General features: G+C 58.6%; 1 protein-coding gene across 1 annotated transcript; it reads right to left on the bottom strand.

Annotated features, from left to right (window-relative positions):
* Positions 1-1464, bottom strand: Nkx6-2 (NK6 homeobox 2). The gene is made up of 3 exons (XM_020182968.2): positions 1019-1464; positions 774-946; positions 1-563 (listed from the first exon to the last, which is right to left on the bottom strand). The coding sequence occupies exons 1-3, from the start codon at positions 1422-1424 to the stop codon at positions 309-311; spliced, it is 834 nt and encodes a 277-aa protein (XP_020038557.1). The 5' UTR covers positions 1425-1464; the 3' UTR covers positions 1-308.
* Positions 1465-14701: the final 13237 nt, after the last annotated feature.

Below are 14701 nucleotides of genomic sequence, written 5' to 3'. Positions count from 1 at the left end.
TGCGCCCCACGGGAAGAACCTGCTCAATGGGATCGGGGCTGGAGGGCCCTGTGGCCCGCCCGCCCGCAGGCGCCCCGGCTCCATATGGAAGAAACACGCGGTGCAACCTCGGGAGCCGCGGCTCCGACGCGGACGTGTTAAATAATTTATTGATTATACAAAGTGATCTGCCCGCGTCCCGCGTCCACGCCGAGCCCGGGCCCGCCATATAACTTATTCTGTAAAAATATATATACACACTGCGCCGGGCGGCGGCGTCGGGGCGCCGGCCGCGCCCCATACCCTGGTTCTCTGGCCGGGCCGCGTCCTCACAAGGCGTCCCCCGCGCCGCCGCCGCACGGGCTGACCAGCGCCAAGTTCGAGGGTTTGTGCTTTTTGAGCAGCCGCGTAATCTTCTCGTCATCCGAGTTGGGGTCCAAGGGCCGGTTGTACTCGTCGTCGTCCTCCGCGTCCGAGCCGCCCACCTTCAGCTTCTCAGCGTCCGAGTCCTGCTTCTTCTTGGCCGAGGCCATCTCCGCCGCGTGCCGCTTGCGCCACTTGGTCCGGCGGTTCTGGAACCACACCTAGGGGTGGAGAGGGACCGTCAGGCGGGCCCCGAAACTCGCTGGACTGGACTCCTCCACCCGCGACCATCGCAGTGGCCCCGACCCGCCTCCGGGCCGAGGTCGGTCGGTCGGCCGCTCGCCGGCCCTTCGTAGGACGCGGGCGCCAGGGCCTGGCTCGGCGCAGCGCGACCCCGAGAAGCCGACCGGGCCCGGCCCCGCCGCGCTCACCTTCACCTGGCTCTCGGTCATGCCCAGAGAGTAGGCGAGCCGCGCGCGCTCGGGGCCCGCCAGGTACTTGGTCTGCTCGAAGGTCTTCTCCAGCGCGAAGATCTGCTGGCCCGAGAAGGTCGGCCGCGAGTGCTTCTTCTTGCCGTCCTTGTCCAGGACCCCGCCGGTCTGGGCTGCGAAGGAAGGCGAGTGAGCGCGGCCCGCGCCCCGCCCGCCCCACGCCGAACCCCGCAAGGGCCACTTACCCGAGCCAGACAGGCGCGGGTCCCTCCAGGGCGAGCCCTGAACCACGCCGGGCCAGAAGATGGGCGGACGCCCAGGCAGCTCGGCCAGTGGCTTGGGGTAGCCGCGCGCCACGGCGGCCGCGGGCCCGAAGTAGACGCCGGCCGACGAGGCGAGCCCGTTGAGGCGGGGCAGGCCGCCCAAGAGGCCGCCGCCCGCTGCGCCCACCGGCCGCCCCAGGATGTCGCTGATGCCATGCGGAGTACCAAGCGGTAACTGCGCGCCCAGGCCGCCCAGCGCGGGCGCCTTGAAGCCAGCAGGGCCCTGCAGCGCGTACGGGAACAGCGACGTCTTCATCTCGGCCATGTTGTGCAGCGCAGCCAGCGGCGCGCTGCTCAGCACAAACGCTCCCGGGCGGTTAGCGTCCATGGGCGCCGCCGCCGCCGGCTCGGGCGCCCATTCGGGCCCCGCTGCCGCCGCCGCCGCCGCCGCCGCCGCCGCCGCCCGCGCCCGCCGGTCCGGGAAGTTTGCGGGCGGCCGCCGGCTGCAGCAGGGCGCGGGCGCCGACGGCCCCGGCGGGCGGGCGAGCGGGCGGACGGCTCCGGTGCGGGCTGGGAGGCGGCTGGAGAGACGGCAGGGGTACGGGCGGCAGCGGCGGCGGCGGCTGCTCCGGGACCGGACGGAGCGGCGCCGCGCGGGACGGGCGCGCTGATAACCGTGGGGCCTGGGCGCGGCGCGCGCACTGATTGGCTGAGGGCCCTGGAGGCCCGGCCATTGGCCAGCGCCCCGCCCGTCTGCGCGCGCCCCTGCGGGCCGTGCACTCCATGAAGGGCCCATTAGCGCGGCAGGTGCCTCCCTGGCTGTAAATTTGCCCCTTGATTTATCTCCCCAGGGACGAAATAAATTCCGTTGGATGAGAGTTTAGTTAGGCAAAGGTTTTAATGGGGAAATCAGGAAAAAATACGAGAACATATTTTAGCCCGAAAGAATGTAGATTTGAAGATCCACTGGGCACACTCAGTGCGCCCCGCTTAGGGAACAGCCCAGAGTGGCTGGACTCCGGGGGTCAGCGAGCCCATCAGGCTCTATAGTCCGCGCCCCGTCCCGCGGCTCCTCGGCCTCCCCGGCTTGGGTTGGTGCAGGAGGCACGAACGCCTAAGGGGAACACTCTCCTGGTGGGCCCAGGTCAGCAGAAGAGCGGAGGAAGCCTGAGTCCGGGGACCGAATGGCCAGGTTTGGCCCGCGGAAATCGGCCCAGTCCCGCCAGCAAACAGCTACCGTGGCGGAGGCGGAGGGGCAAGGCCAACACGACAGGGGCCACGTGCGCGGCCCCCTATTAGCGCACGCTGCGCTGCCGGGCGTTCCGGGTTTCCTGCCGCCTCTTCCGGACGCAGCGATGGCCAGGGCCATCTGGTTGGGGGTGGGGGGTGTCGGTGGTCTCCTGTTTGTGGAGGCAACCGACCCTGGGTCTGAGACCACTCATCAGAACCACATCTGTTCTCTCTAGAATCACAGCCCCGTCCAGGAGGACAGAATCCCAGCAGTCTTCGAGTTCCGAAGCCCAGGACGCATTGGACTCTACATCCAGAACCTTAACATGGGTGTGCACTTGAAACCCAGCGGCAGAACCGTGACCTTTACACTGGGGCCCACGTGACCCTAATGTCCTCTGGATAGAGAACCCCACGCCCCCATAGAATGTCTTGGGGATTAAATGAGATCGCAGTTAGCCCCCAGCGCCATGTAGAGCAGGCTCTGAGCAGTAGCTGCGCGCTGTCGCTTTCGGTCCTCTTGGGTGTTGGCATCACTTAGCAATACGCCGTGGCTGTTACTGTTACCGCTGCCCGTTAGGAGCCATGATCCAAACGAGTGCAAACGAACAGCTGTTTTTTGTGACCTGGGAATCCGGGTGAAGGTTGAGTGCTCACGGTCGGCTTCTCTGGGGTCCGGAGCAGTTTGTCAGTAACGACTTTCCCATTGTGCCCTTGGCCTCCCGGGTTTTGGTGTCACGAAAGAAGGTAACCCTGGCGGCTCTGTGTAGAGACCTAGAGTCCGCTTGCGCCGCTTCCCTCTGGGGTCCGTTTTCGTTTTGTGCATTTAGCAGCAGGGACTTGGCGCCACGGATCCCTCCATCAGGTCGAGGCTTGGAAAGCCAACTGTGGCCCCGAGCTGGACTGGAGTTCTGTGGACGCCCCTGACTCGTGTATGTCGTCCCGCCAGCGCGACCTGGCATGTGGGGCCCCCAGCTCAAGTGCGGCCCCCTGCGCGTGGGGGTTTCCGCTCTATTGGCTTCTTGGGGCAGATTCGCACTTGGCAGGACTGGACTGGGCACGGCGGCAATCGGACCAAGGAGAGCCAGGCTCAGGGCACCGAGCGCAAGGCCCTCGGGATCTCCTCGTTGCCGATGGCACCGGGTCCCTCTGTACCGGGACTCGCCCTCGCTCGCGCCCTGCTTCCTCGGCGGAAACACGTATTGTGTGAGCTTCGAGGGTCTGGCCACAGGGACGATCTTTCCTGGTAGGATTTGGGTCCTCCCAGGCTCGCGGGAAGCGAGGACTCGAGAGGCCCACGCTCGGGCTCTAGGGCGGCGGGAGGCCCGAGCTGTGAGCTGCGGGGCGGGGCCGGAGAGTGCGGGGCGGGGCCGAGTGGGAGGGGCCAGCCCCTCACCCAGACCCACTGCTCAGCCTTGGGCAGTGGCGGACCCCCTGGCTACTAGGAGCGCGGGTCGCCCGAATAGGAGTTCGAACATGCGAACCTGAGCGAGACAGCAGGTGCGCTCTGTCCTTCTGTAGGGTCATCGCGACCCGGGCTCGGAGGCAGGAAGAGTGCCGCAGTTCCCGGCTCTGTGCTTTGGCTGTTTTCACAGGCCGCCCGCCGTGGGTCTCATTAAGACTGAGGTCCAGTCGCCACTTGGCCCCGGTGACCCTAAGTCTGTGTACGCCGCCAGGCGCTGGGTAGAGAGCGGGACCGTAAGTCTCGCTGGGTGCAGAGGGCGCGGCTCGCCGAGTTCAGGGCCAGGGGTGCGGGAAGGTCGGCATGCGGGGTAAGGGCTAGCTAAGTTGTCGCACGTGCTCTGCAGGTGCCCCGTTCTGCTTTGTGCCCCCGGGACGCCTCCCACTCCGGGAAGCCTCCGCGCAGAGACTTCGCCCTCCAGCGCGGCGGCCCGATGGGCTAAACTTCCTCCTTCCGGGGCGCCAACTCGGGCCAAAGGAAGCGCCCCGCCTTCAAAAGGGACGAGCGAGCCGCCCACCTGCGGGGACGCGATCGCCTCGGGGATCCCTCCGAGCCGCCGTGGAAAATTCTCCAATGCCACCTCCTGGTCTTGAAGAAAATGTCCTGCGAGGAAGGCTGAGGGCACTTTTCGGTGCAAACTTAACCCGGGCTTGGAAGATGGAGCGCGCGCCATTTGGCAGAGCCTATCCAACACTTCACTCGTTCAAGGAGTATTTATTGGGCACCTGCTACGCGCCTGGTCACCCTGCCCTGGGTGAGCAACGCGAACGCAGCGAACCCCAGCGTCCGTGTCCGCTCCTCCTGCAGGGTGGGAGGAGAACACACAGTAAGCGAATAGAACTTCGTGCCAGCGGAAAGGACGGACGGGTGACGGATGGGTGACGGATGGGTCACGGCGGGGAGCAGGGTGTCCAGGGAAAGGTCCTGGTTCAGGGGTTGACAAGGAGAAGCAGGTGTTCACAGAGATTTGCACGCACGACAGGAGCTTTAACGCTTCTCCTGCCGCGCAGGGAGCCAGTGATGTCCTCAGGGACTGCGTTCGCGAAGCGGCTGGCTGGTGTAGCGCCAGCGTCTGAGGGGCTGCCCCTGCCCTGGCCTCTCCCACTCTGCGCTGAAGTCTCCGGCAGCCCTCAGCAAAGGGCCCTGGCTTTGTCTTTGCAGGTGACAGCACTTCCCAACTCGTCCATGTGTAACATAGCAATCAGAGTTCCAGTCTAGGGGTGTTCCCTAGACCAATGGGCCAAAAGGCGTCAACCCGGCCGTCATCTTTGCTGCTGCACCCAACTGGCTCTGGACAGAGGGAAAGTCGTGGGTACCTGGGCCTTGAGCTGGTGGGTCCCTCTTAGCTGGAGCCCGGAGCCCGTGGGGTGCCATGCCTTCTTGTGGGAAGGGACCTCAGTGGAGGCCCTCAGGCTGTTCTGAGATTGTTGAAGGCAGCTGAGGGCAGGGTGCCCCTTTCTCCAGCGCCCTCTCCTGGTAGATCCCTCCAGGCAGGCGACAAAGGACTAAGGGTGGTGTGAGGATCCCAGTTTGGGATGGGGAGCCCAGCCCCGCTGGAGGTTGGGGTGGCCTGGGGGATGGGGCTGGATGCAGGGGCCTCTTGTTCTTTGGGAACTGGAAATGGATAAAAAGCTGTTGAATAAGCCAACCTGTGCCAAAGCAGCTAGCTTCATAGGGTTTGCAGAGGCCTAGGGGATAAGGAGGGGAGTCCTGGGACATTGGGGCCTGGGGCAAGGGAGGGGTAGGAGAAGCTGCAGGGAGCATGACCCCTCACCTCCCTAGTTGGGAAGGTATGTCATGTCGGAGCCCCACTCTTTCACTGGCCCCTCAGCCTGGAGTATAGAGGCTTCGTTCACTCCCCAACAGTTAGCGAAGACTGCTCTCCCCAGGCCCTTGCACTAAGTGTGTAAAGAAGTAAGGGAAGGAGGTCCCATGGAGGCCCAGGTGGGGCAGCAGCGCTTCCCACATCCCCCTCCCCCAAGAGTGGAGCCAGGTTCTAGGACTGGAGGGTGACTGGATGCCTGAAGACAGGCTAAGGAAGAGGGCATGGGAAGAAGTGGACAGGGCACAGGGCAGCCCATGGCCTTCCAGTAGAAAGCAATCTAGCCAGTGGCAGGGCTGTGGGCACCCAGGTGGCAAGGAAGGTAGTCCCTGCTAAACTCTGCTATGGTCTCCCTGCCCTTCCTTGAGTCCTCTGGCTTTGCTGCACCTGGCCAGGGACCCAGCCATGCCTCTCCTGCCCTGCACCCAGCCCCTCAGTCCAGCTGGGTCATATTTTTAAAGGTCAGTTGTTTTGATAAGTGCTGCAGCTTCAGGGAAGTGTAAAGAGCAACCGGAGCTCCTATCATCCAAGCCAGAGTTTCTGTCCTCATTTTGCTGCACTGGCTTCACTTCACCAGGAAAAAAACACTGTCCTAGGAGCCTGGTCTCACCTGTGGCCCGCAGGTTCCACACCATGTGGACTGTGAAGGGTGCTGGGCTCCATCATAGCATGTCTCCCGTGCAGTGCTCTGGGTATCGGGGCAGGAGCAGCCTTCCCTGCTAGGAGGATTGGGGAGGGGGATGCCAGACGCTGGGGGCTTCTTTGGCCCTTACGTTTTGGTCCAGGGTGCTGGGGACACAGAAAAAACCATCCTCGCACCTCACGGAGATAGAGTGGTAGGAGCCTCTGAGGGATGATTGTCCTTGTCTTCCCTGCTCCAAGGGGACAGCATTCAGAGATGCCTGCTTGCCCATGGGTTGGGGTGACTGCAGAGGCCAAGTGGTGCTAGAGAGGTGACCTTGCGCACCAGGAATCGGATGGAGAGCCACAGTGACCTCCAGTCACCATGTCAGCAGGGAACACTAAGGTGCTGGGATGCAAGCCACCTCCTGACCAGTGGCTGAGGAGTGGCTGATTGAGAGGTGGTAGACATCAGCAGGAGTTCCTCACAAGAGGTGCAGCCCCTCACAGCCCCAGTGACCTCCCCACCCAGATGCTGTCAGGGATGGCAAGGGGCCATCCATTCTGCCTACCAGAAGAGGCTGGAATACCTGGTCTAGGTGTCTGCTAGGCCTGACTAGTGGCCAGGGCAGGTGTGAGGATGCATGGTGGCCTCTCAGGAAACTGAGGTTTGACATAGCAATATTAGGAGGACACTTCTTGCTCAGTCTCAGTAAAAGGACACTTTCCCCAAGAATGATGCTGGGTGTGCAGGGTCCAAGTGATATGACTGCCTCTTCCCACCCTGACTGTCATGGCACTGGGGACCCATGTGAAGGCCCCTGTGGTTGCTTTGAGATGCCAAGTTAAAGGCTTCATTCCCTCCTGATAGTCATCCACTTGCTTCCATCCACCTCTCAGGTAAGTGGGCTCTTCCCATTCCCCTGTGCTGTCTATGTTTGGGCTTTGGCCTCCAGTGCTCACTTGGGCTGTCCCATCTGTTGGGTCTCAGAGAAGCAGATGCACTTGGTCTTTCTACCTCTCAGGTCCCTCCTTCCAAGGTCTCGTCCCTCTAAGGACTATCCTAGATCTGCCCTTCTCATTAACAAATGTTTTCCCAGCCCTCCCATGCTCCCCAGTTGGGTGCAGAGCACCCCTATGTCTATGCTGCTGCCTGGTCCTCCCAGCATCCCGTTCATTTCCCTGGTCCCACATAGGCACTGAGCCTCCAGCTCTGAGCTCTGAGGAGCTTGGATGAATCGGTGGCTCATGTGTGACCTTGCCAAGGTGGTAGTTAGATGCTCATGAACGGAATTTCCTATTTGTGATTTGATGATAGACTAGTCCAAACCAGCCTGAGCTCCCACCCTGTCCCCTGGGCCAGCCTGCCCTCCTCTGGCTTTCTGCGGTTGTGATTTTTTGACCATCTGAGAGGTGCCCAACTCTTAGTTGGAGACTTGCCCTCACGTCCTCCTCTATAGCCCTATCCAAGCCAACCAGCCAGCCAAGATCCATCACCCTGTGGCATACCCGGAAAGTGAGGTCTAGCTGTGGCAAGCCACCCCCTGCCAACATTCTCAACCCATGCTGGAAATTACCCCAATACCCAGGTGAATGGGAACTGGAGCAAGGTGGGGGGGCAGGGAGCACTCTCCAGGAGCAGGTGGACCTGCTGCCCTGCTGTGTGACTAAAGGCCAGGAGGTGGAGACAAGCCAAAGCCACCTAGAGGATGGTCACACACCACTTGAGAAGCGCTCTTCTCTGGGGGACCAAGAATCTTGTCTCCTTCAGGGAAGGACAAAAAGAAGAAGCTGTAAATCACAGCGCAGAGCTAATTCCCCAGGGCCTCTGGGGCACAGATGTGCAATTGTGTGTAATGAGCTCTCTCCCGGGGCCTGGCGGGGAGGGGTCTGACCACGTGCCACATGAGCTAATTGAGTAAAAGATTTGTGACTTGTGTTAAGGCTCCTGCTCTGGCCACCACTGCTGTGATCCAGTGATGGGATCGGACCAGCACTGGCCAACTGGGGGCTTTTGGAAGGGATCTTGACCACACTCCAGATGGGGCCACAGCCCCTTGTGTGGGGCTTCCTGGTGGGGGAGAGGGCGAGGTGGTGCCATGGCCAGTGCCTCCCGAGATGCACAGCCTCCACGGGCCCTTGGGAGCCCTATCCTGGTCATGCCTACCCAAAGCCTAGGTCACCCAGCAGTCAGAACTGTCAGTGCCTATGATGGAGACGCAGGCGCACCTCTGTCTTGGGACTATCTCTGCTCCACCTCGTGAGTGTGGCAGAGCTCTCTGGCTTATAACTTCTTTGTTCATTGGTCCCAAATCTCTGTTAAATGCCCTATCTGACCATGGGTGTGGAGGATGGGGGCCTTTCGGGATACTTTCTTGTAGTAGGAAATGGACAATATGCAAATTATAAGTTAGCGTCTGATCTGTTGCCAAGGGTACTGGCAGGGGGGCTGCTTCTGGGTGCTCCCAGGGGCTTCAAGTTTGGGAGGACAGAGCTACCAGGAGCTGGGGGCAGATCAAGGCTAGAGGCCTACAGCCAGGTGGATCTTGGTCTCCCAACAGAGACCCCCTCACCCCTTCTCTGGGAGGCACAGGCTGGGAGGAGTCTGATGGGAGCTGGTTTGCACTTTAAGAGGGGCTGCCTGGATGGAGGGCCTAGTAGCAGGGCCTGGACCCTGGTGAGGAAATTGGTTCAAACAGGAGCAATGGCCCTCTAATTCCCAGGGTAGCCAGCAAGGAGAGGCCTCCATGACAGCAAAGCCTCCCCAGCTGGAGTCAGGCATAAGGGAGACTATTGGCCCTATACTGGGCGCTTGTCCTTGAGGGCCCTGTAAGTGGGAAGAGCTCCTCAGGCTTTAGGTAACAATGTCTGCTCTATGAGGTGTGCCCCTCACTCTGGCAGAGCACCCTGGTTATTGGCTCAGCAGTGGGCTTGTTTGGAGCACCATCCATAACTGGACAGCTGCCTCCCAGTATCACTCACAGCCCAGACAAACATCGCCCCAGCACAGGGATAGCTCCTCTGAGCATCTTGGTCAGTGGCAGGTCTGGGCCTGTGACCCGGGGGCTTCAGGTGACTCAGGGTCTCTGCAGAGCTGGGAGGGGAGCAGCTGTCATCTGGGCACATGTGCTTCCTGCTGGACAGCCCCCCCTTCAACCCCCGCCAGGTACAGATGGCCTGTAGCAACTCTGGGAGCCAGCCCCCAGCCACTATGGTGGCCTTTTCTACCCACCAAAGGTCCAGGAGTGCCTGTCTCTACTCTCATCCAAGCAAGCTCGCCACCCCCAGGAGGCTTCAGCTCTCTGTCTCCCCCCTGTGTAACTTGCTTTTCTTCTCTTGGGAGGACTAAATGTACCTCCATCATTAGTGTGAGCAACTTTGCTATCCTCTGCTGTGGCAGAGGGACATTGCCATCCAGGCAAAATCCTGGGAACCCCTCTGTTACCCACCAGGCATGTTTCACGCCAGCCCTAGGTGAGGAGGCACGTGGAGAAGCAGGGTATCCTGGGGCCTGTGAAGTTAGCTGTGGGATTTGGTGGGAGTGCTTGTTACCCAGCAGTACAGAGCTGAGGCTGGCTAAGACACATCCAGAGACCAACAACCCCAGGGCTTTTTGCTCTCATCCCACAGGACGAGGACAGTGTGTGTGTGGGGGGGTCTGGTTGGGTGACTAGATGGCTCTTTACCATGTCCTGCTGCCCCTGGACCTGGTTTGTTTGTCACCATCCAGGGCCAGGCCCTGTGCAATGCACAGAGGCTAGAGAGGTTGCTACAAGACCTGCCCTTGAGAAAGGCCTAGTGCGGTCAGAGCCAGTGACCTGTCCATGGGTTCTAGCAGACTTCGACACTGGCTGAACCTACAGAAGGGGAGACTTGTGGGGGGCAGTGCCTCCTACTTTAAATGGAGGACTCAGCCAACGTAGAAAGGGTGTGCCAGAGTGGGCAGGCCCTCCACTGCCACCCCTCGCAGCCCTCCTGGGGCATTGTCACTGCCATACCCCACAGGACCCTGGGCAAGTGGGGCAGGAGGATGGAGACACCTCCGCTGCCCAGTATGGCGGTCAAAGCAGAGCCTGACTGCTGGGAGATGCTGCTGGAGGAGATTTGAATCAGCAAACATGACAACTGCTTCCTCATTGTCCCACAGGCAGAGCCAAGTGCCACGTGGGAACTGCAACCCAGCCACCCCAGAGAGGGTTTTGCCTCCCAATTACAAGTATCAAGCACACTTCAGGCCCCCACTAAGACACACAGACACTAGTGGGAAGTGCACTAGAGACATCTGTGCACGTGGGCATCTGCACTCCAGGGTGTCCACAAACTCTGGAGGTCAGCACATACGGGGTGTTTGCACCTCTGCACGCTCAGAGGTGTCTGCAAACTCTGGAGATGTGCACATTCAGAGTGTCTGAAAACTTTGGATGTCTGCACATTTGGGGTGTCTGTGCACTCAGGGGTGCCTATAAACGAGGGTCTTTATACTTGGGAAGTCTGCACACTCAGAGGAGTGTGCAGATACACATGGTATGTGCACTAAGTGTGTTTGGACACTCAGAGGTTATGTATTTTGGGTGTCTGTGCTTTTGGGAGATTCTACACACCCAGGACATCTGCACATTGGGGTGTCTGTATACTTGGGGTTTGTACATACCCAAACTACCTGCACTGTTGGGGGCATCTGTTCAGTTGGGGGCATAGGCACAACCAGGAGCATCCATACACTCTAGGTGTCAGGTGTCAATAAAGTGGTCCAAATTAATAAGTGGAACATTCCAGAAATAAACAATTCATAAGTTTTAAGTTGCATGCTGTTCTGAATAGCACGATGAACTTGGAACATGCTATCCTGCTCTGTGTCCTGAGTCAGGAACCATCCCCTTGCTCAGAGTATCAATGCTGTACGTGTTACCTCTTGTCAGACACTTAGCTGTGTCTGTTCTCAGATTTGCAAGGTTTGGCAGAGCTGATGTTTGAGTAACCCTGTTACACTTTGTAATTCCTCCAAAGTGTAAGAATAGCGATACTGGTGATTCAGATACGCCAAGGAGGAACTGTAAAGGCCTTTCTTAAGTGAAAATGTGAAAGTTCTCAATAAGGAAAGAAAAAGGTCACAAGCTGAGGTCGTTAAGATGGTGTACAGCACACAGTTGTCCCTCAGTCCCTGGGGAATGGGCTCCAGGACCTCTCATGGCTGCCAAGATTTGCAGATGTTGAGCTGCTTACATACAATGGTGTAGCAATCCTCCAGTGCTTTAATCGTCCCTAACTACCCACAACACCAACTCGATACAATCTAAATGCTGGGTAAGGGTTGTTACAGTGTGCCTTTCAGGGTGACAAGGGAGAAAGCCATATGGGTTCACTGCAGACGCAGGTGTTTCCTGAATATTTTTCATCAGAGGTTGGTTGATCCTCAGATGCAGACCCGAGGATGCGGAGGACCAGTGGCACACAGCTGAGTACTTTCTGAGGTTTTGTGTCCACTGGGGAATCTTGGACTACCGTTCCGGGAAATGGGGCCTTTGCAGAAGGCACAGGTTAGGTGAGGCGACAGTGCGGGGCGGGGCTGGTGTCCCTAGAAGAAGAGGGAGATTTGGACACAGATAAGGCCATGTGGAGGCAGAGGCGCGATCAGAGAGGGGTGTCTGTGAGCCAAGGAACACCAGGGATGGCTGGCAACCTCAAAAAGCTGGGAGAGGCACCTTGATTTTGGACTTCTGGCCTCTAGAACCATGAGAGAACAAATGCCATTGCCTAAAGCCACCAGTGTGTGCAACTTCGTCAGCCTTAGCAGGTGAATCCATCAGTCAGCGTGTGGCACTGGGTTGCCTGATGGTGCAGTTGCCCACAGGGTGGGCAGCCCTCCTTGTGGGGGTGCAGGCTCAGCAAGGCCAGGGCTTAGCGTGATAAGCCTGAGGCCATCAGCCATTTCCACATCCCCCTGGGTAGTCCGGGCCCAAGGGACTGAAAAAGGAGAGCTCGGACTGCTAACCGCGGTCATGGGGTGGAGGTTGTGTGCTGAAAAGCTGACCTCAGAAACCCCCAAAACCAGACAGGTCAGTAGAGGAGGGGCTGTGACATGTGCCCCACGCCTGGGAGTAGAAGACGTGAACCAAAGAATGAGAGCTGAGGTCAGTGCCACCCCAGGACCCTGATGGCAACAGGGAGGAGCCGTCTGCTTCAAAGACGAACCTGGCAGACACAGTATCAAGAGGTAAAAAGGACAGGAGTGCAGGGAGCCCCAGCTGTGGCCATGAACTTTTTCTGCTCCGCCCTTCCCCGAGGGAAGGACAGGAAGATTGGTAAAGGCAGCCAGTCCTGTCCTGAGACACACCTGCGGGCAGCATGAGTGACCAAAGCTGAGCGCATGTTAGTCTCCAAAGGGCACAGCTGCTTCTCCAGGCACAGACCACTGGTTCTCTGTGAGCACCGGACGTGAGGGGCCCACGAGTGAAATGGAAGATGCCCACGGACACCCATGAGGCAGGGGAGCTCTCAGCATAGCAGGTCTAATACACAGCCACTTCTAAAATAGGCTCAGTCCTTCCTTAAATGGGTTTGCGACATTTCCTAGTGAAATAAACCAGTCTGAGATGTGCCAAGCGCTCTGGAGAGGGGAGGGCACTTCTGGAGAGGCGGCACCTCTGGAGATGAGGGGATGGGACCATCTCTGGGGAAGCAGGGATGGGCGAGCCTTGCATTTTCTTCTCTGAGTTCTCTGCCGTGTGCTGGCTTTTTTCCCTGTGAACATGTATTACTTCTATTAATAAAAACAATAATGGTGTGTGTCTTTGGAAGTGAGTGTGCAGTAAGAGGCTCATCCCCGTGACTGATGGGCTCTGTCTGAGCATTCCTGGAAGTGCTACATTTGCTTAAGCTCGAAGACCAATTTAAGGGAGGTTAAGTTCACACAGGCTCACGATTGGTATAGCCATTGGTCCCTTGATGAGTGTACAAGAGAGTGTGTGTGTGTGTGTGTGTGTGTGTGCTCATGCGAGGGAACAGACACATAAAATTAATAGAAGAACCCCACAGAAGGCTCTAGACCTGCCAATAAAAATCACATGCCAAAGGAGGAAGTCTGAGCTGTGAAGCCGACCCACGCAGGCCTGAGAAGGTGAGGGTGGTCAGCAGATGGTTCAGACCTAACCTGCAGTGCTTCCTGTCCCCTCCCATCCCATCCTATCCTAACCCTGTTTCCATACCACTGACAGATGAATCCACAAGGCCACTGAGCCACGAGTTTACCCTCCAGTGGTCCATTTTGTTCTTGGCTATAGCTTTCATTATTTTCTCAGTTTGGTGAGTCACAGTGGGCCACCTGGCTGTTGTCTTCCCCAAACAAGCAAATGAAGACCGACTGCAAGTTCACCCCAACTGTTCCCTGTGGGATGTTATTGTGAGCACTGTCACGGTGTCTTCTGGGAGTTGGGATTTCAGGAGCCCCTGGAGCAGTTCAAGGTGGCTGCAGAGTTCAGTGAGCTTCATTGAGTGCACAGGGCACCTGAGAGTAAGCACCACACAATGAAATCCCAGGTCCCACCCCAAGGCCTCTGAGCTCCCAGCTACAAGCTCTGCTTGGGAGAAGTCCCTCCAGCCCACATCCTATGAACCCCAAGTGCACATCAGTGCTATTGATTTGAACACACAGCGCCAAGTACCCCAAGCTCTCCTAAGGTGGGAGGAAGGCCTAAGGTCAGAGGTGGCCCCAGGGAGCAGGGGAGGAACCAGGTGGCCAAGGGCAGCTTAGAAGCTGGACGGGCCATCAGGATCCCCACTCTCTGCCACATTTGAGCCAGCAGGGCTATGTCCCCTGGCTCTGGGTCTGGAAAAGTGGTTTGTTTTCCATTTTTACACTTCTAATTGCACATCAAAACTAGTTCGAGAGCCAACAGGCCAGGTAGTGACTCCATAACTTCAGAGCAATCGGAGCCTGCAGTGGGTCAACTGAGTCACATGCTGGTGATGGGGTGTTAGAATAATGCCTGCCAGAGCAGCTCTGGGCTCCGCAGAAGGCCTGACGCCTATGGCCTAGCCCCACCGTGGCGCAGTAAGTCAGGTTGCAGATAAACCTGTCTCTGCTTTTTACTCAGGCGGTGAGACTTAGGTTCAGAAGGCCGTATATATGCTCAGCTTTCGTGTAAATCTGTGACATGGTGGCTGATGACAGCCAGCACTTGGGCAGAGCTTTCTGGAAGGAGACAGCCTGGGCTGGGGACTCAGCTCTGAGGCGGAGCCTGATGTGCTGGTCCCATCTGTGGTCATACCTGGTTCTCTGGCCCAGGCTTGTCCTGGCCTCTAAAACACTTTGAGCCTGTCATGGTCCCCATCACTTGCAGGGATATAGGGTGCAACCAGGTTCCACATCACAGGATGGTCCATTGTGGCAGTAAACATAGAGGCCTTTGCAAATGTGGCCTCCAGGAGGTAGTGAGAAGCCAAGCTGCCACAACCAACTGACTGAGCCCTTCAACCAGCTCACCTGAAAAAAACAACAAAACACCCATTGCCCGGAGCACTGGCCAGGGCC

The sequence above is a fragment of the Castor canadensis genome, chromosome 7 (genome assembly GCF_047511655.1).
Source record: "Castor canadensis chromosome 7, mCasCan1.hap1v2, whole genome shotgun sequence".
Lineage (NCBI taxonomy): Eukaryota > Metazoa > Chordata > Mammalia > Rodentia > Castoridae > Castor > Castor canadensis.
The sequence above is the reverse complement of the archived record's forward strand: the minus strand, read 5'-3'. Positions and strand labels throughout refer to the sequence as shown.